The 27832-nt window shown below is 44.3% G+C and overlaps 1 protein-coding gene across 2 annotated transcripts; it reads right to left on the bottom strand.

Annotated features, from left to right (window-relative positions):
- On the bottom strand, positions 1–27231 carry LOC120319949 (DNA topoisomerase 1-like). 2 transcript variants are annotated; one of them, XM_039369330.1, is made up of 10 exons: positions 27039–27231; positions 24122–24181; positions 22391–22466; positions 19419–20098; positions 7691–7809; positions 7400–7521; positions 5112–5234; positions 3655–3866; positions 2270–2414; positions 1–339 (listed from the first exon to the last, which is right to left on the bottom strand). In XM_039369330.1, exons 2-10 carry the CDS (start codon positions 24163–24165, stop codon positions 100–102), a joined length of 1761 nt encoding a protein of 586 aa, XP_039225264.1. In that variant the 5' UTR covers positions 24166–24181; positions 27039–27231; the 3' UTR covers positions 1–99. The 2 variants fall into 2 exon arrangements, with proteins under 2 accessions (XP_039225264.1, XP_039225265.1); XM_039369331.1 differs by having other exon boundaries at positions 3679–3866.
- Positions 27232–27832: the final 601 nt, after the last annotated feature.

Raw genomic sequence — 27832 nt, 5'->3', positions numbered from 1 at the left:
TGTTACCTAGCTGGGTCATGAAACGTCTGCAAGAAAACCACCCAGCTCAGACATGACCAAAGGCCCCACAGTTCAAACCTGAACTACAAAGATTCTCTTCTATTGGTTTAAAGTCAACCCAATCTCTGCGGGATCCTTGGGAAGAGATGCAGGGAAGGAGCCCAGCCATTTGGACGGCGATAAACCCCTTCTCACCTTATCGATGAAATAGAGCGCGACGGAGATTTGTCGCTTCTTCGGCTCCTTGCACTTCCAGTCTGCCCGGTACTGGCAGCGGATCCGGTGGACCACCTTCTTCAAGCAACGAGCCACCTCGTATTTCTGCCAGTCTTTCTCGCCCTGGAAGAAAAGGGGACTGTTGCAAGATTAGCAGTTTTGCAAAGTCCTCTGTCTGTCTGTCTGTCTGTCTGTCTGTCTGTCTGTCTGTCTGTCTGTCTGTGTGAGAGAGAGACAGAGACAGAGAGACAGAGACAGAGAGATGGAAAGAGGGGGAAAGAGAGAGAGCAAGAGAGACTGGGAGAGAGAGAAAGAGAAAGAGAGACTGGGAAAGACAGAAATAGACACAGAAAAAGAAAGAGAGATAGAAAGAAAGAGGAAAGAGAGAGAGAGAAAGAGACTGGGAGAGACAGAAATAAACACAGAAAATGAAAGGGAGTGATAGAAAGAAAGAGGGGGAAAGAGAGAGAGAAAGAGACTGGGAGAGAGAGAAATAAATACAGAAAAAGAAAGAGAGAGAAAGGGGGAGAGAAAGAGAAAGAGAGAGACTATGAGAGAGAGAAATAGACACAGAAAAAGAGAGAGATTAAAAGGGGGAGAGAGAGAAAGAGAAAAGGAGAAAGAGAGAGACTAGGAGAAATAGTCACAGAAAAAGAAAGAGAAAGAAAGGGGGAGAGAAAGAAAAAGAGAAAGAGAGACTAAGAGAGAGAAATAGTCACAGAAAAAGAGAAAGAAAGAGAAAAAGAGAGAGACTAAGAGAGAGAAATAGTCACAGAAAAAGAGAAAGAAAGAGAAAAAGAGAGAGACTAAGAGAGAGAAATAGTCACAAAAAAAGAGAAAGAAAGAGAAAAAGAGAGAGACTAAAAGGGGGAGAGAGAGAAAGAGAAAAGGAGAAAGAGAGAGACTAGGAGAAATAGTCACAGAAAAAGAAAGAGAAAGAAAGGGGGAGAGAAAGAAAAAGAGAAAGAGAGACTAGGAGAGAGAAATAGTCACAGAAAAAGAGAGAGAAAGAAAGAGAAAAAGAGAGAGACTAAGAGAGAGAAATAGTCACAGAAAAAGAGAAAGAAAGAGAAAAAGAGAGAGACTAAGAGAGAGAAATAGTCACAGAAAAAGAGAGAAAAAAGAGAAAAAGAGAGAGACTAGGAGAGAGAAATAGTCACAGAAAGAGAGAAAGAAAGAGAAAAAGAGAGAGACTAAGAGAGAGAAATAGTCACAGAAAAAGAGAGAGAAAAAAGAGAAAAAGAGAGAGACTAGGAGAGAAATAGTCACAGAGAGAGAAAGAAAGAGAAAAAGAGAGAGACTAAGAGAGAGAAATAGTCACAGAAAAAGAGAAAAAGAGAGAGACTAGGAGAGAGAAATAGTCACAGAAAAAGAGAAAGAAAGAGAAAAAGAGAGAGACTAAGAGAGAGAAATAGTCACAGAAAAAGAGAGAGAAAAAAGAGAAAAAGAGAGAGACTAAGAGAAATAGTCACAGAAAAAGAGAGAGAAAGAAAGAGAAAAAGAGAGAGACTAAGAGAGAGAAATAGTCACAGAAAAAGAGAGAGAAAAAAGAGAAAAAGAGAGAGACTAAGAGAAATAGTCACAGAAAAAGAGAGAGAAAAAAGAGAAAAAGAGAGAGACTAGGAGAGAAATAGTCACAGAGAGAGAAAGAAAGAGAAAAAGAGAGAGACTAAGAGAGAGAAATAGTCACAGAAAAAGAGAAAAAGAGAGAGACTAGGAGAGAGAAATAGTCACAGAAAAAGAGAAAGAAAGAGAAAAAGAGAGAGACTAGGAGAGAGAGAGAGAGAGAGAGAGAGAGAGAGAGAGAGAGAGAGAGAGAGAGAGAGAGAGAGAGCCTGGGAGAGAGAGAAATAGACACAGAAAAAAGAGAGAAATAGAAAGTAGGAGGGGGGGAACAGAGAGAGAAAATAGAATAGAGTTGAAAATATGGAATGGAATAGAATGGAGAACAGAACAGAACAACTTCATTGTCACTTTAAACGCACACTAATCAGAAGACATTAAAATGAGATTTCTTGGCTCTCTAAGGGATGAGAGGAGTGAGGAACTTCACCTTCAGCCTGGAACTCGGGTTCAGCATGATGTACTTGATGGAGCCCTGGATGTTCTCCGTCCACGAGGCCAACCAGGTGACTGTCTTGTCGCACCTGACTTCTTTCCACTTGTGACCTCGCGGAGGCCGGGGCACCTTTGAATCTCTGGGAGGAAGGAAGAAAAAAAGAAAAAAAAAAGGGGGGGGGACGGACGGACAGGAGGGAGTTTTAAAAGTTTAAAACTTTTAAAGTAGGACAGCAAGAGAATTGCTCAAGCATGGTGGAGATTCTCTTCCATAAAATCTCTTCACCCTTTGTTGGTAATTGGATCACCCAGCCGGCTTTCAGGCCTAAGGCGGGACTAGAACTCCCAGTCTCCTGGCGATTGGCCCAAAGTCACCCAGTTGGCTTTCATGCCTAAAGTGGGACTAGAACTCCCAGTCTCCTGGCGATTGGCCCAAAGTCACCCAGTCAGTTTTCAGGCCTAAGGCGGGACTAGAACTCACAGTCTCCTGGCGATTGGCCCAAAGTCACCCAGTCAGCTTTCAGGCCTAAGGCGGGACTAGAACTCACAGTCTCCTGGTGATTGGCCCAAAGTCACCCAGCCGGCTTTCAGGCCTAAGGCGGGACTAGAACTCCCAGTCTCCTGGTGATTGGCCCAAAGTCACCCAGCCGGCTTTCAGGCCTAAGGCGGGACTAGAACTCCCAGTCTCCTGGCGATTGGCCCAAAGTCACCCAGCTGGTTTTCAGGCCTAAGGCAGGACTAGAACTCCCAGTTTCCTGGCAATTGGCTTAAAGTCACCCAGTCAGCTTTCAGGCCTAAGGCGGGACTAGAACTCCCAGTTTCCTGGCGATTGGCCTAAAGTCACCCAGCCGACTTTCATGCCTAAGGCAGGACTAGAACTCACAGTTTCCTGGCGATTGGCCCAAAGTCACCAGTCAGCTTTCAGGCCTAAGGCAGGACTAGAACTCACAGTCTCCTGGTGATTGGGCCAAAGTCACCCAGTCAGCTTTCAGGCCTAAGGCAGGACTAGAACTCACAGTCTCCTGGTGATTGGGCCAAAGTCACCCAGCCGGCTTTCATGCCTAAGGCGGGATTAGAACTTACCATCTCCTGGCGATTGGCCCAAAGTCACCCAGTCAGCTTTCAGGCCTAAGGCGGGACTAGAACTCACCATCTCCTAGTGTCTAGCCTGGCGCCTTAACCACTACACCCAACTGGCTCTCTTTCAATTAGCAAAACAAAGCCCGAACAGAACTTTTCAATGAAGAGGAAAGAGGAGGTGAGAACATTCAAGTCTCCTCCCTGTCCATCTTAAAGCCTGCTAGCTGGAGAATTCTGGGAGTTGAAGTCCACCCACCCTAAAAATTGCCAAGATTGAGAAACACGGTCATAGATTAAGACCTCGTTACGCAATTCGAGACCCACTGGCTACAATTGATGACGATGTCTTCCGGCATGATCCTCTTCTTCAGCATCCCCATTTTGGGGTGATCCCCTCGGCCCCGGAATAGGCCTGGCGGCTCGGTCTTGAAGTTGCCGATCTTCTCCCGATGGCCATCGATGACGCAGTAGCCGTATTCCTCTTGGATCCTGTCGGCCTCCTCTTTCAACCTCTGTTAAAAAGATACTGTCAACACTGCTAATATTGAATATTCTTGCTTTGACAAAACAGGCAGAACTGTCTGGTACTTTTAGAGTTAATTCAGGTGAGGGAGGGAGGAGAGAAAAGCCCGGGGAAAGGAAGAGAACCTTTGCCCTTCAAACTAATTGGAGAACGTAAATCATGACAGCAAAATAAGGAAGGGGAAATGCTAGCAAAAATAACTGCTGGGGTGGGATGGAGATTTCAGATCTTAGCATCCTTTCATCCTGCCTTGCCGACATTTTGTCACATGAATAAAAAGACTTTTTAGGATAAAAAGCCTGGAAGTTCTTTGAAGTGTTTCATTAGTCGGAACCTTGACAGATACACCATAATAAGCAGTTATTTCCAAGGAAAAGATACCCCTGGCCTAGATAAAGGAGGAGGGAGAGTAAGCATTGGATGGTGCAAAATATGGGAAGGGAAGGGAAGGGAAGGGACGGTAGCCACAGGGTTGAACTGGGGGGTCCCTGCCACTCTCTGAGCTTGGATGTTTTCTTGCAGATGTTTCATGACCCAACTAGGAAACATCATCAGTGCTAGAAGGGAGGGGGGATTGTGGAGAGGAGGAGGAGGAGGAAGAAGAAGAAGACTGTGGGGTCCTTGGTGCTCTCTGAGCTGGGTGGTTTTCTTGCATATGTTTCATGACCCAACTAGGATACATCATCAGTGCTAGAAGGGAGGAGGGACTGTGGGGTCTCTTCCATCATCATCATCATCATCATCATTATTATTATTATGGATCATCGCATAGTCAGCCAGATGTTCAGACTGGATTTGGCATTTTTGTCTACCTATCGAGTCCTTACCCAGGACCTGGGATAGGCAGATGTGGATGTTTGATGGTATTACAGGTATTGTCGCAGGATGGAAGCAGTTCCTAATAAGGCCGCCTTTTGCAATTGACTAATAGCGAATTTGTCAATGCCGATGATGGTGTTCAAGTGGTGCTCCAGTTGTTTTGGGATTGCACCCAAGGCGCGTATGACTATTGGTACTACCCTTGCTTGCTTTTGCCACAGTCTTTCTATTTCCATTTGTAAGTCTTTGTATTTTGTGATCTTCTCCAGTTCTTTCTCGTCTGTTCTGCTGTCCCCAGGCACTACTATTATTATTATTATTATATTATTATTATTATTAAAGTTTCAAGGCTGGAGATTCCCGCTTGAAAGAGTGGGAAAGATCCCAATTTGATCAACGTCACTTATTGTCTCACCTGTTTCTCCTCCTTAGAGAGCGCCTTCTGGGCTTCTTGCTTTTCCAGGAAGTAATCGTGGATGTCGCTGAAATCACATTTCTTAAGGTCTTTGATTTTCTTCCTTTCCTGCGGAGTCATCACCTACATGGGAAAAGGAGGGCATCTAAGGGCTAAAACTGTACACAAACTAGAAAACAAGTTATCCACAATAAGATGCCGTCTAAATCAGTCTTTCTCAACCTTGGCACCTTTAAGAAGTCTGGACTTCGACTCCCAGAATCCTCCAGTCAACATGGTAATTTTAAGAAGTCTGGACTACGACTCCCAGAATTCCCCAGTCAGCATAGTAACTTTAAGAAGTCTGGACTACGACTCCCAGAATTCCCCAGTCAACATGGTAACTTTAAGAAGTCTGGACTACGACTCCCAGAATTCCCCAGTCAACATGGTAACTTTAAGAAGTCTGGACTACGACTCCCAGAATCCTCCAGTCAACATGGTAACTTTAAGAAGTCTGGACTACGACTCCCAGAATTCCCCAGTCAGCATAGTAACTTTAAGAAGTCTGGACTTTCTCCCAGAATCCTCCAGTCAACATGGTAACTTTAAGAAGTCTGGACTACGACTCCCAGAATCCTCCAGTCAACATGGTAACTTTAAGAAGTCTGGACTACGACTCCCAGAATTCCCCAGTCAGCATAGTAACTTTAAGAAGTCTGGACTTTCTCCCAGAATCCTCCAGTCAACATGGTAACTTTAAGAAGTCTGGACTGCGACTCCCAGAATCCCCCAGACAACATGGTAACTTGAGGAAGTTTGGACTACGACTCCCAGAATCCTCCAGTCAACATGGTAACTTTAGGAAGTATGGACTTCGACTCCCAGAATCCCCCAGTCAACATGGTAACTTTAAGAAGTCTGGACTTTGACTCCCAGAATCCCCTAGCCAGTGTCACCACTTTAAGAAGAAAGAATAAAAGACAGAGATCTATGCTGGCTGGAGAATTCTGGGTGTTGAAGTCCTCAAGTCTTAAAAGTTGCCAAGTTTGGACACTCCAGGATAAACAATCTCAAATTCCTTACCTGTCAGTTGCACCTTTCCATTGTTCTGCTTTTGGGGGCAGGATGGGATGGGGGGGCATTTCCCCTACGCCAGTGGTGGCGAACCTATGGCACACATGCCAGAGGTGGCACTCAGCGCCCTCTCTGTGGGCACGCGTGCCATACTCCGGAGATGGCAACAGTCCCTCTTCAACCAACCGCCCACTAACTCGTCGAGGTCCCACGTGGCCGGATGCATCCCAGCACAGCTGGTTTCCGTCCCCCCATCCCATCCCTCCTGGCCTTGCGTGCTCTCCTTTTCCCGGGCACGGCCCACTGCATCACCTCCTCAGCTGTCGGCCATCCGTCCAGCCCAGAGGCGGCTTCTCTGAACTGCTGGCGATGGGCTGCGGAGCACCAGAGTACGCTGGTCGAGGGGCCGTCAGGCTGTGGCTGCTGACGGACACTGCCAGCCCCCATGTGCTCTGTGTGCGGGGGCCGATGGGTTCAGGCAGCAGCCCCCCGGCCCCTGCCTCGCCTTGCCCTTCAACAATGGCACCCCTGCCCTTCCTCGCCTCACCCCGCAGGACGAGCCTCCTGCCCATTGCCCCACCTGCCAGAGACCCCCTGGATCTCCCCCAACCCTGCCTGGCCCCCACAGGCGTCCCTCCCCACGCGCAACATCGAGGTGACCACGTCCACCTTGGCCACACCCACCCAGTCTGCCATGACCACCACAGCCGCGCACACCCAGTGGGCCGCGCCCACCTGGCACCCGGCGATAAGTAAAGTGTCATTGTTCCGACTAATGTGACACTTCAAAGAGCATGAAGTGGTTTTGGGGTTGCAGTTTAGGCACTCGGTGTCTAAAAGGTTCACCCTCATTGCCCTATGCCAGCGGTTCTCCACCTGTGGGTCGGGACTCCATTTGGGGTCGAACGACCATTTCACGGGGGTCGCCAAACAACGCAGTCCGCCATTTTTCCCCCCCTTTTCCTTAGCTGTGCTACTCCCTTTTATTCTATTGGCTTTCCAAAGCCAATGGGAATTGTCCAGGCTGTCTCTGCCCTGCTGAGCCCGCCAAAAGCCCCAGTCTGCAAACGGTGCTGCACCAGTTGAGTAGTCCTCGACGTACGACCGGTTGGGGGTCGTGGCATTAAAAAGGTTGAGAACCACTGCCCTATGCAGTTGCCGAATTAAAAAGGCCAGCCTCCCAAATACACACACACATACACACACACACACACACAAACACCAATGGATACCTGCGTCCAGTCACAGAAAAAGTTATCCCGGAAAATCTTCTTGCGTGCGTAGTCGTGGTCCAGCATCTTGGCGAAAAACGTCGCCACTTCCTCGGCGGCCCGGCTTAGCTTCACAGGCCTGCCTGCAACAGAGGAGGGTGGCCATCCGGTGATCGTGGGGGCTGGGGGGGGGGACATGATTGCCCCTCCATCACACTAAGAGCCAACCCTTCCCTACAGCCTTCTACGAAGCTCAGGAGATGCCACCACACGCCGCTTCTCCTCCACCTCCATCCAGAGAGGACCACCTACCGTTGTAGTAGAACTTGACGGAGCTGGGCAGAGGCTGGTAAGGTGGTGCCAAATAGGGTCCCCTGTGGTGCAACTGGTGCCATTTGACGCCGTTGTCGTCTCGTTTCTCTTCCTCCCACCTGGCGGGAGGAAGTTTAGCAAGGGTTAACGTCCTCCGAGATGGTTTTTAATCTCTGAATGGCAATCTTCTCCAACCGTACCCTTGGCATCTCCCAGACATGTGGGGACCGCAACTCCCAGCCTTCCAGGGCATTCTGGGAGAGGTGGGATTCACACATATATACCTGGGAGCCACCAGGGGGTGGTAGGCTGATATGTATGCCTTTAATCCCCAGTTCACACGGCTGGCTGAGGGATTCTGGGTGTTGAAGTCCACAGGTTTTCAAGTTCCCAAGGTTGGACACTCCTGGTATAGGGGGTTGGACTAGATGACCTCCAAGGTCCTCTTCCAACTCGTATGTCATAATTTTATTCTTTTCTGACACAAAAATGTCCATAGTTCTAATGTGTGTATGTCTGTGTGTATATATGTATGTATGTGTGTGTGTGTGTGTGTGTGTGTGTGTGTATACACAGAAAGTATTTCATGATTGCATCTTTAGCATTTTGACTGCTATACTGAAGCTCTACTTTTTATAATCCCTTTTGCTTTGCAGCCCCCCAACGAGGGGCATTAAGCAGGCTCAAGTCGCTACTGCGATACATCACAAATTTTGTCAGCAAAAAGAAATATGAATATGAATATGTGTGTGTGTGTGTGTGTGTGTGTGTGTGTGTGTTTGGTTGTTCGGGTTTTCTCCCGCGTAAAATTGGAAGTGTCTTGGCGACGTTTTGACGAAGTCCCATTCGTCATCTTCAGGCTGGTGTTTTCAGCTTCGTGCTTTGAGGAGCAATGTGTGGTCTTAGCTGTTTCTTCCTTTTAACTGCTAGTGGGGGTATGAACTGATAGGGTGGGAGCTTGGCTGTGTTCTGATTGGATGGAGGTGTGTTCTGATTGGTTAGGGGCTTGGCTGTGCTCTGATTGGCTGGGGGGTTGGCTGTGCTCTGATTGGCTGGGGGAGTGTTCTGTTTGGTTGTGCTCAGGTTAGTCTGAGTTGCAGGGGGGTTTAAGATTTTGGGCTGCCTTGCTATTTTTTGGCTTCGCGTTCGTGGTCGTGCCTCATCTTCATGGAGGGTGTCAGTCTGCTTCATGTATGGATTGGAGGGGTTTAAAGTGGCTAACGATGAAGCTGTGGTCTGCATCATGATACCTCCCACCTACCAGCCATTTGGAAACCCGCCCTTATCGACAAACGACTCCCTAACACAAAAAATGATACCAGACCCACACTCACAAAAACCACACAGGATGTCACCACCACACATCCACGCAAAAAGCAAACCCAAAGCCACACCGATGATGAGGCACGACCACAAACCAGAAGACAGACCACAGCTGCATCATTAGCCACTTTAAACCCCTCCAATCCATACATGAAGCAGACTGACACCCTCCATGAAGATGAGGCACGACCACGAACCAGCCAATCAGAGCACAGCCAACCCCCCAGCCAATCAGAGCACAGCCAAGCCCCTAACCAATCAGAACACACCTCCACCCAATCAGAACACAGCCAAGCTCCCACCCAATCAGTTCATACCCCCACTGGCAGTTAAAAGGAAGAAACAGCTAAGACCACACATTGCTGCTCGAAGCACGAAGCTGAAAACACCAGCCTGAAGATGACGAATGGGACTTCGTCGAAACGTCGCCAAGACACTTCCAATTTTACGCGGGAGAAAACCCGAACAACCAAAGACCTACATACAAAACACCTGCGAAACCTCAGAAAACATATATATATATATATATATATATATATATTATATATATATATATATATATTATATATTCTGCACAAACAGAAAAATATCCACCATCCTTAGAAACCCCAAAGATAAAATTGAATTAGAAAATCAAGGAGTATACGAAATCCCATGCACCACTTGTCCCACCACATACATCGGACAAACCAACAGAAGAATAAGTGCACGCATTGAAGAACATAAGAACTCAGTCAAAAAAGAGGAACCAACATCTTCCCTGGTCCAACACCTTAAAGCCACAGGACATGAAATTGACTTTAAAAATACCAGAACCATTGCCAAAAGTGAACATTTTAATAACAGAATAATCAGAGAAGCCATCGAGATAGAAAAATGCCCACACAGCATGAACAAGCGAGATGATACCTCCCGCCTACCAGCCATTTGGAAACCCGCCCTTATTGACAAACGACTCCCTAACACAAAAAATGATACCAGACCCACACTCACAAAAACCACACAGGATGTCACCACCACACATCCACGCAAAAAACAAACCCAAAGCCACACCGATGATGAGGCACGACCACAAACCAGAAGCCAGACCACAGCTGCATCATTAGCCACTTTAAACCCCTCCAATCCAAACATGAAGCAAACTGACACCCTCCATGAAGAGGAGGCACGACCACGAACGCGAAGCCAAAAAATAGCAAGGCAGCCCAAAATCTTAAACCCCCCTGCAACTCAGACTAACCTGAGCACAACCAAACAGAACACTCCCCCAGCCAATCAGAGCACAGCCAACCCCCCAGCCAATCAGAGCACAGCCAAGCCCCTAACCAATCAGAACACACCTCCACCCAATCAGAACACAGCCAAGCTCCCACCCAATCAGTTCATACCCCCACTGGCAGTTAAAAGGAAGAAACAGCTAAGACCACACATTGCTCCTCGAAGCACGAAGCTGAAAACACCAGCCTGAAGATGACGAATGGGACTTCGTTGAAACGTCGCCAAGACACTTCCAATTTTACGCGGGAGAAAACCCGAACAACCAAAGACCTACATACAAACACCCGCGAAGACCTCAGAAAACACACACACAGATAGATATATATAGATATATATATATATATATATATATATATATATATATATATATTATATATATTTGTGGGTCTTTGGTTATTCGGGTTTTCTCCGCGTAAAATTGGAAGTGTCTTGTCGATGTTTCAACGAAGTCCCATTCGTCATCTTCAGGCTGGTGTTTTCGGCTTCATGCTTCTAGGAGCAATGTTGGTGCTTCATTGCTGCTAGAAGCACGAAGCCGAAAACACCAGCCTGAAGATGACGAATGGGACTTCGTCGAAACATCGCCAAGACACTTCCAATTTTACGTGGGAGAAAATCCTAATAACCAAAGACCTATATACAAACACCCGCAAAAACTCATATATATATATGAGAGAGAGAGATTAGAAATTAGGACATTTTTGTGTCAGTTAGAAAAGAATACACACGCACACACACACACACACAATCAAACATTTATATTTATATATATATTACAAAACCCCCAAAGACTGACAACTGTTTTTTCCTACTATCACGTAACTCAAAAGTTACGTTTCTGAATAGTCTCCTTGCCATCCCAAGCCCTTTGCATCATGCACGCCTGAAGAGTGAATTCAGAATTGTCACAATCTCAGTGACAAAACATTATTGAGGAACAGAACAGAACAGAGTAGAATAGCAAATGAATAGAGTAGAGTAGAGCAGAGCAGAATAAAAAACGAGGAGAGTAGAGAGTAGAGAATAGGGAGTAGAGTAGAGTAGAGTAGAGTAGAAATTAGGATAGGATAGGATAGGATAGGATAGGATAGGATAGGATAGGATAGGATAGGATAGGATAGGATAGGATAGTTAGAAGGAAGGTCTTGGAGGTCATCTAGTCCAACCCTCTGCTCAGGCAGGAAACCCTATACAATTTCAGACAAATGGCTGTCCAGTCTCTTCTTAAAAGCCTCCAATGTTGGAGCACCCACAACTTCTGGCGGCAAGTTGTTCTCCTGATTAACTGTTCCAACTATCAGGAAATTTCTTCTTAGTTCTAGGTTGCTTCGCTCCTTGACCAGGAGAGATAATGGTAATCAGGGTCACTCTGTCCACACGTGCAAACCGGACTTTGCAAATGCCGGGCCTTTGTACCCCAAGCCCAGATCTCTAAGGTTTCCAACCAAATTCAACAAGTAGATCTTGATCTATCCTAAACTAACCACCAAGGTTTTGAGGGCTCTCTATTTACAAATTCAAAGGTAGGCCAGTAGTTTCATATCTGCTCATGGAGAATGTAAATTCGGGGGCTCTCTTGATGTTGAAAAATAACATCAGCCCCAACTTCCTGATTCTTCCTAAAAATATAATAATCTTCTCTAATTCTAAATATGGTACTCAAAAATTTTATGGGCTTGCACGTTCCAACGTTAGGGGGGTTTAAGTTTAAGAAACTGGACAGCCATTTGTCCGAAATGGTATAGAGTTTCCTGCCTGATCAGGGGGTTGGACTAGATGACCTCCAAGGTCCCTTCCAACTTTTATTATTATTATTATTATGTCAGGGAGAAATGAAGGAATTCACCATCAAAAAGACTTCCAGGTTCTGAGCGCTTTTCCGAAGATTTAGAAGTTCTCTCTTCAAATCAAAAGTTTGTGACATTTGTCAGTAAGAATTCTATTTAAATGAGAAATCGTTTTTACACAAGCTGACTGTGAATCTCAAAGACAGAGCTGCAGAAAAGCAAACATTTTTAACTTGCTTCCAGAAAAGCACGCAGGACTTCAAACAGCAGCTTACCACATTCCTAGGAAGCACCATTTTTTTAAAAAAAAAGTAAAAATAAAAGTACTGAGGACTAGCGCCTTGGACTAAAAGACTTGCAAGGTCCCTTCCAGCCTTATAATCCTATTTCCAAATTAAGCCATGGTTCTAGTAAGAATACTTAGCTAGACCTCGCCTCCAATATATCCAGTTCTAGCACCCCACTGTTAAGAAAAATGCATCAAAATCCAAAGGAAATTATAAAGCGCACCCACCGATCTTTTTTTTTCATGCTTTATGCTCAGCAACCCTGGAGAGCCCTGCACGCTCATGCACTCCCATGCACACCCGGAAAACACGTGTCTCCGCTGGCAAACCTGGAATACCTCGCTTTGGGGACCAGCACCCCACTGTTAAGAAAAATGCAGCAAAATCCAAAGAAAACTATAAAGCGCACCCACCAGTCTTGTCTCTTTCATGCTTTATGCTCAGCAACCCTGGAGAGCCTTGCACGTTCATGCACGCCCGCCAAACACGTGTCTCCGCTGGCAAACCTCGAATACCTCGCTTTGGGGACCAGCACCCCACTGTTAAGAAAAATGCAGCAAAATCCAAAGGAAATTATAAAGCGCACCCACCAGTCTTTTCTCTTTCATGCTTTATGCTCAGCAACCCTGGAGAGCCTTGCACGTTCATGCACACCCATGCACACCCGGAAAACACGTGTCTCCGCTGGCAAACCTGGAATACCTCGCTTTGGGAACCAGCACTCTGATGAACGCTGCACAAATCCGGGTGAAAGTCAGAGGCGCAACCTGGCGTGGGGAGCGCGCCCAATGTGCCAGGCTATGCCCATGCTGGAGCATCCCGTGCCAGCCCAGTCATGTGCAACTGGCCACATGGATGGATTGGGCGGGGATGGCTGGGAGAGGCAGATAATCCCGATTGAGCAATCCCTTTTTTGCAAGCATTTTAATTTTTGCAAAATTATCCAGGGTTCGCGTGGTGCTTTTCCCTGCACGGGGCATGGTGAAAAAAAGAGGCAGCCCACGCCAAATGCTCGACCCTGCTAAAGAGACGCCGGTGCAATTACCGCCCCCCCCCCCGCTCCATGGCTTTGTCCCGAGGCAGCTGGGAAATGTAGTCCTGTTAAGGATTTCCTGCTTAGGGGCAACTAATAGATGCCAGAGCAATCGAGCTCACTTAAAGAGACAGACGTCTTTCTTCGGAAGTCATGCTGGGATCTAATGTTTCTCAACCTTGTCCGCTTTAAAGACGGGTGGACTTCAGTTCCCAGAATTCCCCAGCCAGCATGCTTTAAGATGGGTGGACTTCAACTCCCAGAATTCCCCAGCCAACATGCTTTAGGTGGGTGGACTTCAGTTCCCAGAATTCCCCAGCTAGCAGGCTTCAAGATGGGTGGACTTCAACTCCCAGAATTCCCCAGCTAGCAGGCTTCAAGATGAGTGGACTTCAGCTCCCTGAATTCCCCAGCCAGCATGCTTTAAGATGGGTGGATTCATTCTCCCAGAATTCCCTAGCCAGAATGCTTTAAAATGGGTTGACTTCAATTCCCAGAATTTCCCAGCTGGCAGACTTTAAGATGAGTGGACTTCAGCTCCCAGAATTCCCCAGCCAACATGCTTTAGGTGGGTGGACTTCAGTTCCCAGAATTCCCCAGCTAGCAGGCTTCAAGATGGGTGGACTTCAACTCCCTGAATTCCCCAGCCAGCATGCTTTAAGATGGGTGGATTCATTCTCCCAGAATTCCCTAGCCAGAATGCTTTAAAATGGGTTGACTTCAATTCCCAGAATTTCCCAGCTGGCAGACTTTAAGATGAGTGGACTTCAGCTCCCAGAATTCCCCAGCCAGAATGTTTTAAAGCTTTGGACCTCAACTCCCAGAATACTGGCTGGGGAATTCTGGGAGACCACCCATTTTTTTAAAGGAGCCAAGGTTGAGAAACATTGCGTCTATGCACCCCATTTTCTTGCACATTTGCTCAGAAGGAAGCAAATAGGCTCAGATAGGATTACTCAGGAGTAAAAGTCTACAGGACGGCAGTTCCAACTGATTGCAAATGGAGGAGGAGGGGGCGAGGAGGAGGAGGAGGAAAAGGAGAGCCATGTTAGTCAAGAGGGGGACAGAAGCTGAGGAATTTGGGGGCATCTTTTCCAGCATATAATCTGATCTGAAGGAAGAAGCTTTAGTCAACTGTAGTTCCCTTAATCAGATGCACAGAGAGGCTGACTGGGGAATTCTGGGAATCCGCCCATCTTAAAGTTTAAGGGATTTGGGGGCTAGAGCCACTAGACTGAGGTAGGGTTTAAGCTGGGATCAGCTAAACTCTAAGCCTCTAAGCAGGTCCAGGGGTAAGCAACTTGGCTCTTTTATGACTCCCAGAATTCCTCAGCCAGCATGGGGGAACTATGCCCCTTCATGACTCGTGGACTTCAACTCCCAGAATTCCTGAGCCAGCAGGGGGGAACTATGGCCCCTTCATGACTCGTGGACTTGAACTCCCAGAATTCCTCAGCCAGCATGGGGGAACTACAGCCCCTTTATGACTCATGGACTTCAACTCCCAGAATTCCTGAGCCAGCCATGCTGAGGGGAAAGGGAGAGGTTTCCAAGCTGAGCAAGGCTGGCTCAGGAATTCTGGGAGTTGAAGTCCACAAGTCATAAAAGAGCCAAGGTTGCCTACCCCTGCCCCCAAAGCTTTCATCCTGCAATAACATTTGTCAGTTGGGAAAGGGGTTTCCTTCTGATTTTTAATTGCAATTCACAATTGCAATTTTTAATCCATCCAGTAATTTTGTTGCGAAGTGATTCCTTTTTTTTAATGAGCGACGTGTAACAGTTTGATCCGTCTCTGTCCTCTCTAATGGGCTATTCTACAGAATTCAACATGGCAGTTCCTTCTGGGAATTAGTCCAGACACCAATGCATTCTGGGAGTTGTAGTCCAAGGCACCAGATTGAAAGAACTACCAGAAACCCCCCAAAAAAATCAAAACTGAACCCTTGGGTGCCATCTAGTGGATAAATATAAGAATAACAGGAATAAACCAACATAATAATTACGAAACTTGCTGTAAACAGAGAAGAGCCTACAATAACCATAAAAAATCAGTAGCAATAACAAACAAATTCAGGAAAAGTCTGGTAGCACCTAGTAAGACTAACTCATTGCATTCTAAGGCATAACTTTTATTTAAAAACTTAACAATTTTTTTTAATAATTGGAATTGACTTCTAACTTATTGGTCATTCTTATTACACAGCTCACGAAAGCTCATCGCTTTTCAATGTCTTTTCAAATCAATGCAGAAACCCTTGCAGATTCAATAAATAGATCTTGACCTACACATGGATAGAATCAAGATCACGTTAAGTGTTAATGCCACTTTGTAACGCCTTGGTAAGGCCACACTTGGAATCCTGCATCCAGTTTTGGTCACCACGATGTAAAAAAGATGTTGAGACTCTAGAAAGAGTACAGAGAAGAGCAACAAAGATGATTAGGGGACTGGAGGCTAAAACATATAAGGAACGGCTGCTGGAATTGGGGATGTCTCGTTTAATGAAGAGAAGGACCAGGGGGGACAGGATAGCAGCCTTTCAATATCTCAGGGCTGCCCCAAAGAAGAGGGAGTCAAGCTATTCTCCAAAGCACCTGAAGGCAGGACAAGAAGCAACAAATGGAAACTCATCAAGGAGAGAAGCAGCCTAGAACTAAGGAGAAACTTCCTGATAGTTAGAACAATTGATCAGTGGAACTTCTTCCCACCAGAAGCGTTGAATGCTCCAACACTGGAAGTTTTTAAAGAAGAGATTGGACAGCCATTTGTCTGAAATGGTATAGGGTTTCCTCCTTGAGCAGGGGGTTAGACTAGATGACCTCCAAGGTCCCTGCCAAAAAAAAACCCCTACCTGATGGAATGACACACAGAATTAGGTTCCTTCTAATCTCATAAACCATAAATAGTAGTGTAGGAATTCAGCACACACACCCTTCCCCCTCCTTGCAGGATATTTAAAAAGGCAGGATGGAATATTTCTCCTAAAGGAGCCGAGGTGGCGCAGTACTGCAGGCCACTTTAGCTGACTGTGTTCAGCAGGTCAGCGGTTCAAATCTCACCGGCTCAAGGTTGACTCACCCTTCCATCCTTCCGGGGTAGGTAAAATGAGGACCCAGATTGTTGGGGGCAATGTAAATATATATATATATATATACATTGCTTACTGGTGTACACCGCTTAGAGAGTGCTTGCACTTAAAGCGGTATATAAGTCTCATAAAATAAAATAAATAAATGGAGAGAAAAAAAATCTTAACAAAGGCAGAAACAGCCCCTGTCTTCCTTCCTCAGGGAGAAACCTGAGGAAGCTAATCTTTTGAAATAGAGATGTTGTAATCCGTTCATGGCATCCGACCCTCTCAATTCCTGGCAAATAGATGGGGAAGAAATGGAGGTAGTGACAGATTTTATCTTCCTGGGCTCCAAGATCATCGCAGATGGGGACTGCAGCCAAGAAATTAAAAGACGCTTGCTCCTATGGCAAATCTAGACAGCATACTAAAAAGCAGAGACATCACCCTGCCAACAAAAGTGCGTGTAGTCCAGGCCGTGGTTTTCCCAGTTGCAATGTATGGCTGTGAAAGTTGGACCATAAGAAAGGCTGAGCGCCAAAGAATGGAGGCCTTTGAACTCTGGTGCTGGAGAAGACTCCTGCGGGTCCCCTGGACTGCGTTCAAACTGGTCAGTCCTAGAGGAGATCAACCCCAACTGCTCTTGAGAAGGCCAGATCCTGAAGTGGAAACTCAAGTACTTTGGCCACCTAATGAGAAGGAAGGACTCCCTGGAGAAGAGCCTAATGCTGGGAAAGATGGAGGGCAATAGAAGAACGGGATGTCAGAGAATGAGGTGGCTGGATGGAGTCACTGAAGCAGTAGGTGTGAATTTAAATGGACTCCAGAAGATGATAGAGGACAGGAAGACCTGGAGGAACGTTGTCCATGGGGTCGCGATGGGTCGGACACGACTTCGCAATTAACAACAACAACAATCCGTTCAGAAAAACTGGGCCAGACTATTCATAAGCAAAACCCCTTCAGCCACAGCTCCCACAGATGGCTGGAGCTGATGGAATTAGAAAAACAAAGACTCCTAAAATCTACATTCCCCAGCCAGCTCCAAGGATGGGGCATGACCTCCAAGCCACAATGGGAGTCAGGCAACAAGAATTAGAATACCAAAAGGGCACACTCGAGCACAGGTCAAAGTACATTTCACAACAGACATCTCAAACACAAAGCCCAAAGGAGATATAAAAACCCACCCACTCTCAACTCCATTTTGTCAGCTGTCCAGAACTGCATGCTGTTGCTGGCTCTGCTCATCGATAAACAGAAAGTTTCTTTCCTAAGCAGCCTCCATTTTATTTCCAGCGTCTTACTCCCGGCTTGGACCTGGACCTGATTTTTCTTTCAACAGTAGCTAGCTTAGTATTCCCATCTCATCAACTTTAAGACGGATGAACTTCAACTTCCAGAATTCCTCAGCCAGCTGAGCTGGCTGGGGAATTCTGGGAGTTGAAATCCACGAGTCATAAAAGAGCCAAGGTTGGGGAAAACATGGGGCTAGCCATCCACTATGTTCCTTAGAACGCAACAGGTAGAGCAATTAATTTCTCATTTGAAAGGACATTAATCGCCTGAGAAAATAGCAAGACAGAAGTGGCTGTCCTATCAAAAGCAGTTATGCCACCAGGACCAAATGGTCCCAATCAGGAAGTTCACTTAGTTGAACAGGAAGACACTTATCAGTCAAACCAGCTCCGTAATTTCATGCCTGCATGAAAGATTTAAGAGATATTTCTTACAGCCTAGTCCTATAATTTAGCCTATTCACTTAATTTCATTGTGAGTTAAGATTATTCTATTCTATTCTATTCTATTCATTTCATATTTTCTATTCTATTCTATTCTATTCTATTCTATTCCATTCCATTCCACTCCACTCCACTCCACTCCACTCCATTCCATTCTATTCTATTCTATTCTATTCTATTCAGTTCTATTGTCTTCTGTTCCATTCTGTTCTGTTCCGTTCCATTCCATTCTGTTCATTCCATTCCATTCCATTCCATTCTATTCTACAATCTGTTCTATTCCATTCCACTCCACTCCATTTCATTCCATTCCATATATTCTATTCTATTCTATTCTATTCTATTCTATTCTATTCTAATTCTAATTCTAATTCTATTCTATTCTATTCTAATTCTATTCTATTCTATTCTGTAATTCTATTCTATTCTGTTCTATAATTCTATTCTGTTCTGTAATTCTATTCTGTAATTCTATTCTGTAATTCTATTCTGTTCTGTTCTGTAATTCTATTCTGTAATTCTATTCTGTCCTTTTCTGTTCTATTCTATTCTATTCTGTAATTCTGTTCTGTAATTCTATTCTGTTCTATTCTATTCTGTAATTCTATTCTATTCTAATTCTAATTCTATTCTATTCTAATTCTATTCTATTGTATTCTGTAATTCTATTCTATAATTCTATTCTGTTCTGTAATTCTGTTCTGTAATTCTATTCTGTAATTCTATTATGTAATTCTATTCCGTAATTCTATTCTGTTCTGTTCTGTAATTTTATTCTGTAATTCTATTCTGTCTTTTTCTGTTCTATTCTATTCTATTCTGTAATTCTATTCTATTCTAATTCTAATTCTATTATATTCTGTAATTCTATTCTATTCTATAATTCTATTCTGTAATTCTATTCTATTCTGTAATTCTATTCTATTCTATTCTATTCTATTCTGTAATTCTATTCTATTCTATTCTGTATCTACCTTGCCATCTGAAAAACAGTCAGAATTCTCATCTTGATAGGGACAAAGTCAACAGGACGTTCAACCCATCAAACAAGGTCATTTTCTCCCCTTAATCGTCTCAATAAATAATTCCACTATTAGCACCGGCTGTGTAAAATTGGGCAAGGAACTTCAATAACAGAGATTTAAGATCAGAAACCTCCTTTTGCCATCCATGCTGAGTGCAGAAATCACTCCAATGATAAACGTACCATCTCCACTTGTCCTCCTCGGCTTTGGATCTTCTCCCACAATTTCCTTCCTCCTTCTTCTTTTTCTTCTTCTTCAAAGTCTTGTCCACTTCCTCGTTTTTCCTTTTCCGGGATCCTCTGAGAAATTCTACATTTTGAACGCCTCTTTTGCTTCTGGTTCTCTTGGTCTTTTTTCCTCCTCTGTCTTGTAGGGCTCCTTGGCCTCCTGTCGCTTCTTCTTCTTCTTCTCCTTCTTCTTCAGAGGCACCTTCCAGCTTGACCTCAAATGGTGCCCCAACTCCAGACTCACCTTCTATCCTTTCTTCCGCCTCCGTCTCCTTTCCCAGGTGAGGCAGTTCCTCACCAGTCAGTTCTCTGTCCACCTCTCTCTCGCCTTCCCACTCCTTCTCCGTCTTGACCACAATGTTCTGCTCAGATCTTCTCCTGTCCACCACAACTTCTTCCTCCCCTGGTCCAATATTCTCCTCCAACTGCTTGTCATTGTTCCTCTCTTCTTCTGTTCCTCTGAAATCCTTCTTCTCTGGACTTTCGGTGGCTCTGCTTTCTCTTTTCTCCTCTTGCGTTGAATGGCCTTCAGCCTCTACTTTTCCACCACCAGTTCGCTCTTTCTTTCTTCTCCTTTCCTCCAGCAGCCCATCACTTGGGAAGGAATCTGCAGCTTGCTCCCGCAGTTCAGTCACCTGTTAAAAGAAAATGGGAATGACTTTACAGCAGTGTTTCCCAAACTTGACAATTTTAAGGCATGTGGACTTCAACTCCCAGAATTCCACAGCCAGCAACGCTGGCTGTGGAATTCTGGGAGTTGAAGTCCTCATGCCTTAAAATTATCAAGTTTGGGAAACACTGCTTTACAGGCAAAGAAAAAAAGAAATAGGGGAGACATGATAGCTGCATTCCAGTATCTGAGGGGCTGCCACAAAGAATGGGGGGGTCAGGTTGTTCACCAGAGCACCAGAGGGAAGGACGAGAAACAATAGTTGGAAACTGATCAAGGAGAGAAGCAACCTGGAATTAAGGAGAAACTTCCTGACAGTGAGGACAATTAAACAATGGAAGATTTTTTAACATACACCTTAATATTTGGTAAACATCTTGTTGTCTGGGTTAATGTTTAGAAAACAATCAATAACAATTACTTTCTATAATTCTATAGTCCATGTGATAGATAGATTACTTGATCTCCGCTTCTTCCAATAATATTTTCTTTTGCCAACTTTCAACGAATACAATTCTTATTTAAATAAATGACAATTAAATATAAACATTTTTCTCACGTTTCTGCAAGTAATAATCACGTCAGTATAAAGCTTCTTTTCATTGATGATCTTGATTGCCTCACCACAAGTCCTGCTTACATTCTCATTTAAATTTATTTTCCCCACAATATTCAAAGCATTCTTACGGGTTAAGATTTTCTCAAAATTAGTTATACTTAAGTTTTTAAATCTTTTTTCTCACACAAGCCACCACATTTTAACATTTCTCATATCTTTAAAAGAAATAAGAGCAAAAGAAGAAAGAAAAAATGAAAAAACAGGGAAATAGAATAGAATAGAATAGAATAGAATAGAATAGAATAGAATAGAATAGAATAGAATAGAAAATATGGAATGGAATAGAATAGAATAGAATAGAATAGAATAGAATAGAATAGAATAGAATAGAATAGAATAGAATAGAATAGAAAATATGGAATGGAGTAGAGTAGAGTAGAATAGAATAGAATAGAATAGAATAGAATAGAATAGAATAGAATAGAATAGAATAGAATGGAATGGAATGGAATGGAATGGAATGGAATGGAATGGCATGGCATGGCATAGCATAGCATAGCATAGAATAGAAAATATGGAATGGAGTAGAGTAGAGTATAGAGTAGAGTAGAGTAGAGTAGAGTAGAGTAGAGTAGAGTAGAATAGAATAGAATAGAATAGAATAGAATAGAATAGAATAGAATAGAATAGAATAGAATAGAATAGAAAATATGGAATGGAATAGAATGGAATAGAATAGAATAGAATAGAATAGAATAGAATAGAATAGAATAGAATAGAATAGAATAGAATAGAAAATATGGAATGGAGTAGAGTAGAGTAGAATAGAGTAGAATAGAATAGAATGGAATGGAATGGAATGGAATGGAATGGAATGGAATGGAATGGCATGGCATGGCATGGCATAGCATAGCATAGAATATAAAATATGGAATGGAGTAGAGTAGAGTATAGAGTAGAGTAGAGTAGAGTAGAATAGAATAGATTAGAATAGAATAGAATAGAATACAATAGAATAGAATAGAATAGAATAGAATAGATTAGAATAGAATAGAATAGAATACAATAGAATAGAATAGAATAGAATAGAATAGAATAGAATAGAATAGAATAGAATAGAATAGAATAGAATAGAATAGAATAGAATAGAATAGAATATATGGAATGGAACAGAATGGAATGGAAGAGAGTAGAAAATATGGAATAGAATGGAATGGAATGGAATGGAATAGAATACAAGCACTAGCTCTGTCTCTATTGTAGGGTTAAAGTAGTGGCGTCTTTCAAGAATGAAAACACTTCTTACCACCCACCCCTCTTTTTACTCTCTGGAAAACGAGGGTGGGCCCCTTCTGAGTCCTTCCCATGCCCCTTTTCCTGCTATGGACTGAGACAACCTTTATCCACCAGTTGTCCGGCCTGCAGCTCTTCCTCCTGTCTCCCAAGGCCATTCCCACTACACCAGGAGTCCCCAACCCCCAGTCTGTGGACCGGTACCGAGCCGCGGCATGCCGGCAACCGGTCCACACAAGCAAGCAAAGCCCCATCTGTGGGATGCAGGCAGCACACAAAACCACGCACACTCCGGTCCGCGGCAAAATCTCTCTCCACGGAACCGGTCCCTGATGCCCGAAAAGTTGGAGACCTCTGCACTACGCCACTAAATGCAACTACTACACAAAATTCCACTGTGCTTACTGCCTTATTCCCACGCCCGGCCACGCATGTGCCCTCCTTTATCTGCAGCTTGATCTTCTTTGCCCTGGGCTCTTCTCTGAAACGCAAACACACCAAAAGGCATCTTCAGAAGGGTGCATAAAAACTCAGCCACATCTTCCCCAAACGAGGCGTAGGATAGCAACTTCCCAGAAAGCCAAAAGCTGTTAGGGTCACGGGAAAGTCTCACCCCCACCCCCACTGCCTCCCATGGCGCAATTCCCATCCCATCCAGCCTATCCTCCATGCCAGGGGATGGGCACCTACGGCAAGGTGACCATCTGCAGATATTCCACTCCCAGAATTCCCGAACCAACATGGGAATTAGTTAGCAGTGAAAACTCTGGGTCCCGTTATAGACTGTTTTTGGACTATCGGCGCTGACCTCATTTTAAACCATTTGTCTGAAATGGTATATAGGGTTTCCTGCCTGAATGGGGGGTTGGGCTAGAAGACCTCCAAGGTCCCTTCCAGCTCCTATTCTATTCTATTCTATTCTAGGTCTGTGCAGTCCTTTGGGGGAGGGGAATTAACCTTCCTGCAGATTTTGTGCTCTGAAAATAAAACAGATCAACATCGAGCAGGGGGCTGGACTAGAAGACCTCCAAGGTCCCTTCCAGCTCCATTCTATTCTATATCCTTTTCTATTCTATTCCTATTCCTTATTCTATTCCTATTCCTTATTCTATTCTATTCCTTATTCTAGTCCAGGGGTAGGCAACCTTGGCTCTTTTATGACTCGTGGACCTCAACTCCCAGAATTCCTGAGCCAGCATAGCTGGCTCAGGAATTCTGGGAGTTGAGGTCCACAAGTCATAAAAGAGCCAAGGTTGCCTATCCCTGTTTTAGTCTATTTCTTATGCTATTCTATTCTATTCTATTCTATTCTATTCTATTCTATTCTATTCTATTCTATTCCATTCCATTCCATTCCATATTTTCTCTTCTCTTCTCTATTTCTATTTTATTCTGTATTTCTATTTTATTCTGTATTTCTATTTTATTTTGTAATTCTATTCTATTCTGTAATTCTATTCTATTCTGCAATTCTATTCTATTCTGTAATTCTATTCTATTCTATTCCATTCCATTCCATTCCATTCCATATTTTCTCTTCTCTTCTCTATTTCTATTTTATTCTGTATTTCTATTTTATTCTGTATTTCTATTTTATTTTGTAATTCTATTCTATTCTGTAATTCTATTCTATTCTGCAATTCTATTCTATTCTGTAATTCTATTCTATTCTATTCTATTTGATTCGATTCCATTCCATTCCATATTTTCTCTTCTCTTCTGCATTTCTATTTTATTCTGTATTTCTATTTTAATTTGTAATTCTATTCTATTCTGTAATTCTATTCTATTCTGTAATTCTATTCTATTCGATTTGATTCGATTCGATTCCATATTTTCTCTTCTCTTCTTCTCTTCTCTCCTGTATTTCTATTTTATTCTGTATTTCTATTTTATTTTGTAATTCTATTCTATTCTATTCTATTCTATTCTCTAGTCTCTATTCTCTATTCTCTATTTTCAATTCTCTATTCGCTATTCGCTATTCTCTATTCCATTCTATTCTCTATTTTATTCTATGGTGACATGAACATGTTGAGGACACGGTGGCCCCATAGTTCTCGTAAATATTGTTTGTGGGAAGTAGCCAAGATTTTGAAAAGTCCGGTGCGAAAGGAAGACACGTTCCAATTTTACCTGAGATAAGGAACGCCGCATCCATTGCACAGGGTGGAATCCATGGCACCCTCAAGAGATCTGGAAGAAGAAGAGAAAAGAATTTAAAATGGACACTCCCCCCCCCCAAAAAAAATATCATGTGGGATTTTAAAAACTGGGAATATCTTCTGGAATAGCAGCACACGAATCAATCCATCAATTTTAGAGATGTACCGATGGGCCTTGATGTAAGAGCCCCAGTGAGCCCAAAACTTCCACTGCTAAGCTAAACAGTTGCGAAGTGAATTGTGTGTCCCGTTTTACAGTCTTTTCTTGCTGTCATAAAAAATCAGGTGGGACTCGTCTCTTGACTCGGTTGTTAAGGGAATCACTGCAGTTGTTAAGGGAATCACACAGTCATTAAGCGCTCCTTACTAGCACTGATGCTATTCCCTAGTTTGGGTAATGGAATGTCTGCAAAAAAACAAGCAAGCTCAGAGAGCACCAAGATCCCCACGGTCTGCCTCCTCCTCTTCTTCTTCCTCCTCGCTCCTCCTTCTCCTCCTCCTCCTCCTCTATTCTAGTACTGATGATGTTATCTAGTTGGGTAATGAAATGTCTGCAAGAAAACAAGCAAACTCAGAGAGCACCAAGGGCCCCACAGCTCTCTTCCTCCTCCTCTCTCTTCCTCCTCCTCCTCCCTCTTCCTCTTCCTCTTCCTCCTCTTCTCCTCCTCCTCCTCCTCCTCCTCTATTCTAGTACTGATGATGTTATCTAGTTGGGTAATGAAATGTCTGCAAGAAAACAAGCAAACTCAGAGAGCACCAAGGGCCCCACAGCTCTCTTCCTCCTCCTCTCTCTTCCTCCTCCTCCTCCCTCTTCCTCTTCCTCTTCCTCCTCTTCTTCCTCCTCCTCCTCCTCCTCTATTCTAGTACTGATGATGTTATCTAGTTGGGTAATGAAATGTCTGCAAGAAAACAAGCAAACTCAGAGAGCACCAAGGGCCCCACAGCTCTCTTCCTCCTCCTCTCTCTTCCTCCTCCTCCTCCCTCTTCCTCTTCCTCTTCCTCCTCTTCTTCCTCCTCCTCCTCCTCCTCCTCTATTCTAGTACTGATGATGTTATCTAGTTGGGTAATGAAATGTCTGCAAGAAAACAAGCAAACTCAGAGAGCACCAAGGGCCTCACAGCTCTCTTCCTCCTCCTCTCTCTTCCTCCTCCTCCTCCCTCTTCCTCTTCCTCCTCTTCTTCCTCCTCCTCCTCCTCCTCCTCCTCTATTCTAGTACTGATGATGTTATCTAGTTGGGTAATGAAATGTCTGCAAGAAAACAAGCAAACTCAGAGAGCACCCAGGGCCCCACAGCTCTCTTCCTCCTCCTCTCTCTTCCTCCTCCTCCTCCCTCTTCCTCTTCCTCCTCTTCTCCTCCGCCTCATCCTCCTCCTACTCTAGTTAGTACTGATGATGTTATCTAGTTGGGTAATGAAATGTCTGCAAGGAAAAAGCAACTCAGAGAGCCCAAGTGGGCTCACAGCTCTCTTCCTCCTCCTCCTCTTCCTCCTCCTCCTCTCCTCTTCCTCTTCCATCTTCCTCCTCCTCTTCCTCCTCCTCCTCCTCCTCCTCTATTCTAGTACTGATGATGTTATCTAGTTGGGTAATGAAATGTCTGCAAGAAAACAAGCAAACTCAGAGAGCACCAAGGGCCTCACAGCTCTCTTCCTCCTCCTCCTCCTCTTCTTCTTCTTCCTCCTCCTCTTCCTCCTCCCTCTTCCTCCTCCTCTTCTTCCTCCTCCTCCTTCTTCCTCCTCCTCCTCCTCCCTTTTCCTCCTCCTCTCCCTCCTGTTCCTCCTCCTCTTCCTCCTCCTCCTCCTCCCTCCTCTTCCTCCTCCCTCTTCCTCCTCCTTCTCCTTCTCCTCCTCCTCTTCCTCCTCCTCCTCCTCCCTCCTCCTCCTCTCCCTAACCACCACTCCCTTCTAGCCCTGATGATGTTACCGAGTTAGGGTCATGAAATGTCCGCAAGAAAACCAGCAAGCTCAGAGAGCACCAGGGATCCCTCATTTCAACCCTGAGCTACAGAGATTCTCCCTTTGTTGGTTACTTCTCCACGCTGCCCTCTTTCCTTCTCCCCATCCCGTGCTTCCTTCACATCCATATCAATTCTGCCACCCTCATGGAATCAGGCGTCTTAAGTCCCAAGCAGATTCTGCCCCCACCTGACCTCCATCTACGTTCAGGGCTCTGTGTTTAAGAAGTCATGAGTTCAGAAGAGGGAGTCAAGCTCTTCTCCAAAGCGCCTGAAGGCAGGACTAGAAGCAATGGAGGGAAACTCATCAAGGAGGGAAGCAACCTAGAACTAAGGAGAAACTTCCTGACAGTGAGAACAATTAACCAGTGGAACAACCTGCCTCCAGAAGCTGTGAATGCTCCAAGACTGGAAGTTTTTAAGAAGAGACTGGACAGCCATTTGTCTGAAATGGTGTAGGGTTTCCTGCCTGAGCAGGGGGTTGGACTCGACAACCTCCAAAGTCCCTTCCAACTCTGTCATTCTGTATTCCGTAAAAGTTCAGAAGAGAAGGAGTAGAGGTGACATGATAGCTGTGTTCCAGTATCTCAGGGACTGCCCCAAAGAAGAGGGAGTCAAGCTATTCTCCAAAGCCCCTGAAGGCAAGACAAGAAGCAACGGATGGAAACTAACCAAAGAGAGAAGCAACCTAGAACTAAGGAGAAACATTCCTGACAGTTAGAACAATTAATCAGTGGAACAACCTGCCTCCAGAAGCAGTAAATGTTTCAACACTGGAAGTGTTTAAGAAGAGACTGGACAGCCATTTATCCGAAATGGGGTAGGGTTTCCTGCCTGAGCAGGGGGTTAGACTAGATGACCTCCAAGGTCCCTTCCAACTTTACTATTATTATTATTAGATGACAAGCCATGAAGAGGAATGTAGTATGACTTTTACCTAGAGAAATGTAGACGGAGGGGATGAAGGAAGGCTTCGTTTCCTGCTGCCCAGAAATCCAGGTGAGATAAAGAGGCTTAAAAAAATGAGGAAGACTGATTGAGGTTCAGCCTCAAGAGAGATGGGCTTGGATGGATCATGAGTCATGGAAGATCTCTTTCTCTCTCTCTCTCGCTGAAGGTCCTCAAGCCAAGGTGAGCAGAGACTTAACTGGCTCAACTAGGTGGTGGCCTACAAGATCAGCTTCATGGGTCTATGAGGTCACAAATAGCATTAGGCTTTGACTTGCTCAACGGTGATTGGTTGACTAAGCTTCAGTTGGCTTAATTCAGATAGCCTGCTCCATTGAAATCGATGAATCTACTTTATGACTCAATGAGCAATGAGTGAAAGGATCACTCTGTCCCTACAAGCCCCAACTCTCTCTTCACAAGCAATGGCCTGCACAAGATCCAGAGAATAGAATGTAATAGAATAGAATAGAATAGAATAGAATAGAATAGAATAGAATAGAATAGAATAGAATAGAATAGAATAGAAAATATGGAATAGAATAGAATAGAATAGAATAGAATAGAATAGAATAGAATAGAATAGAATAAAGATAGAATAGAATAGAATAGAATAGAATAGAATAGAATAGAATAGAATAGAATAGAATAGAATAGAATAGAATCTGGAAGGGACCTTGGAGGTCTTCTAGTCCAGCCCCCTGCTCAAGCAGGAGAACCTATACCATTTCAGACAAGTGTCTAAGTCTCGTCTTAAAAATCTCCAGTGATGGAGCGCCCACA

Source organism: Crotalus tigris, unplaced genomic scaffold (assembly GCF_016545835.1).
Source record: "Crotalus tigris isolate CLP2741 ecotype Arizona unplaced genomic scaffold, ASM1654583v1 scf7180000021047.36363, whole genome shotgun sequence".
Classification (NCBI taxonomy): domain Eukaryota; kingdom Metazoa; phylum Chordata; class Lepidosauria; order Squamata; family Viperidae; genus Crotalus; species Crotalus tigris.
Note: the sequence above shows the minus strand (reverse complement) of the source record. Positions and strands in the feature narration are given on the sequence as shown.

What these genes read in the sequence shown, in the direction of transcription:
- LOC120319949 (XM_039369330.1), bottom strand. Translation starts at nt 24,165, where the DNA reads ATGGATTCCACCCTGTGCAATGGATGCGGCGTTCCTTATCTCAG. An exon ending in TGCGGCGTTCCTTATCTCAG is followed by an intron (nt 22,467 to 24,121) that starts GTAAAATTGGAA and finishes TTTGCGTTTCAG; the next exon opens with AGAAGAGCCCAGGGCAAAGA. An exon ending in TTTTCTGTGACTGGACGCAG is followed by an intron (nt 5,235 to 7,399) that starts GTATCCATTGGT and finishes TTTCCCATGTAG; the next exon opens with GTGATGACTCCGCAGGAAAG.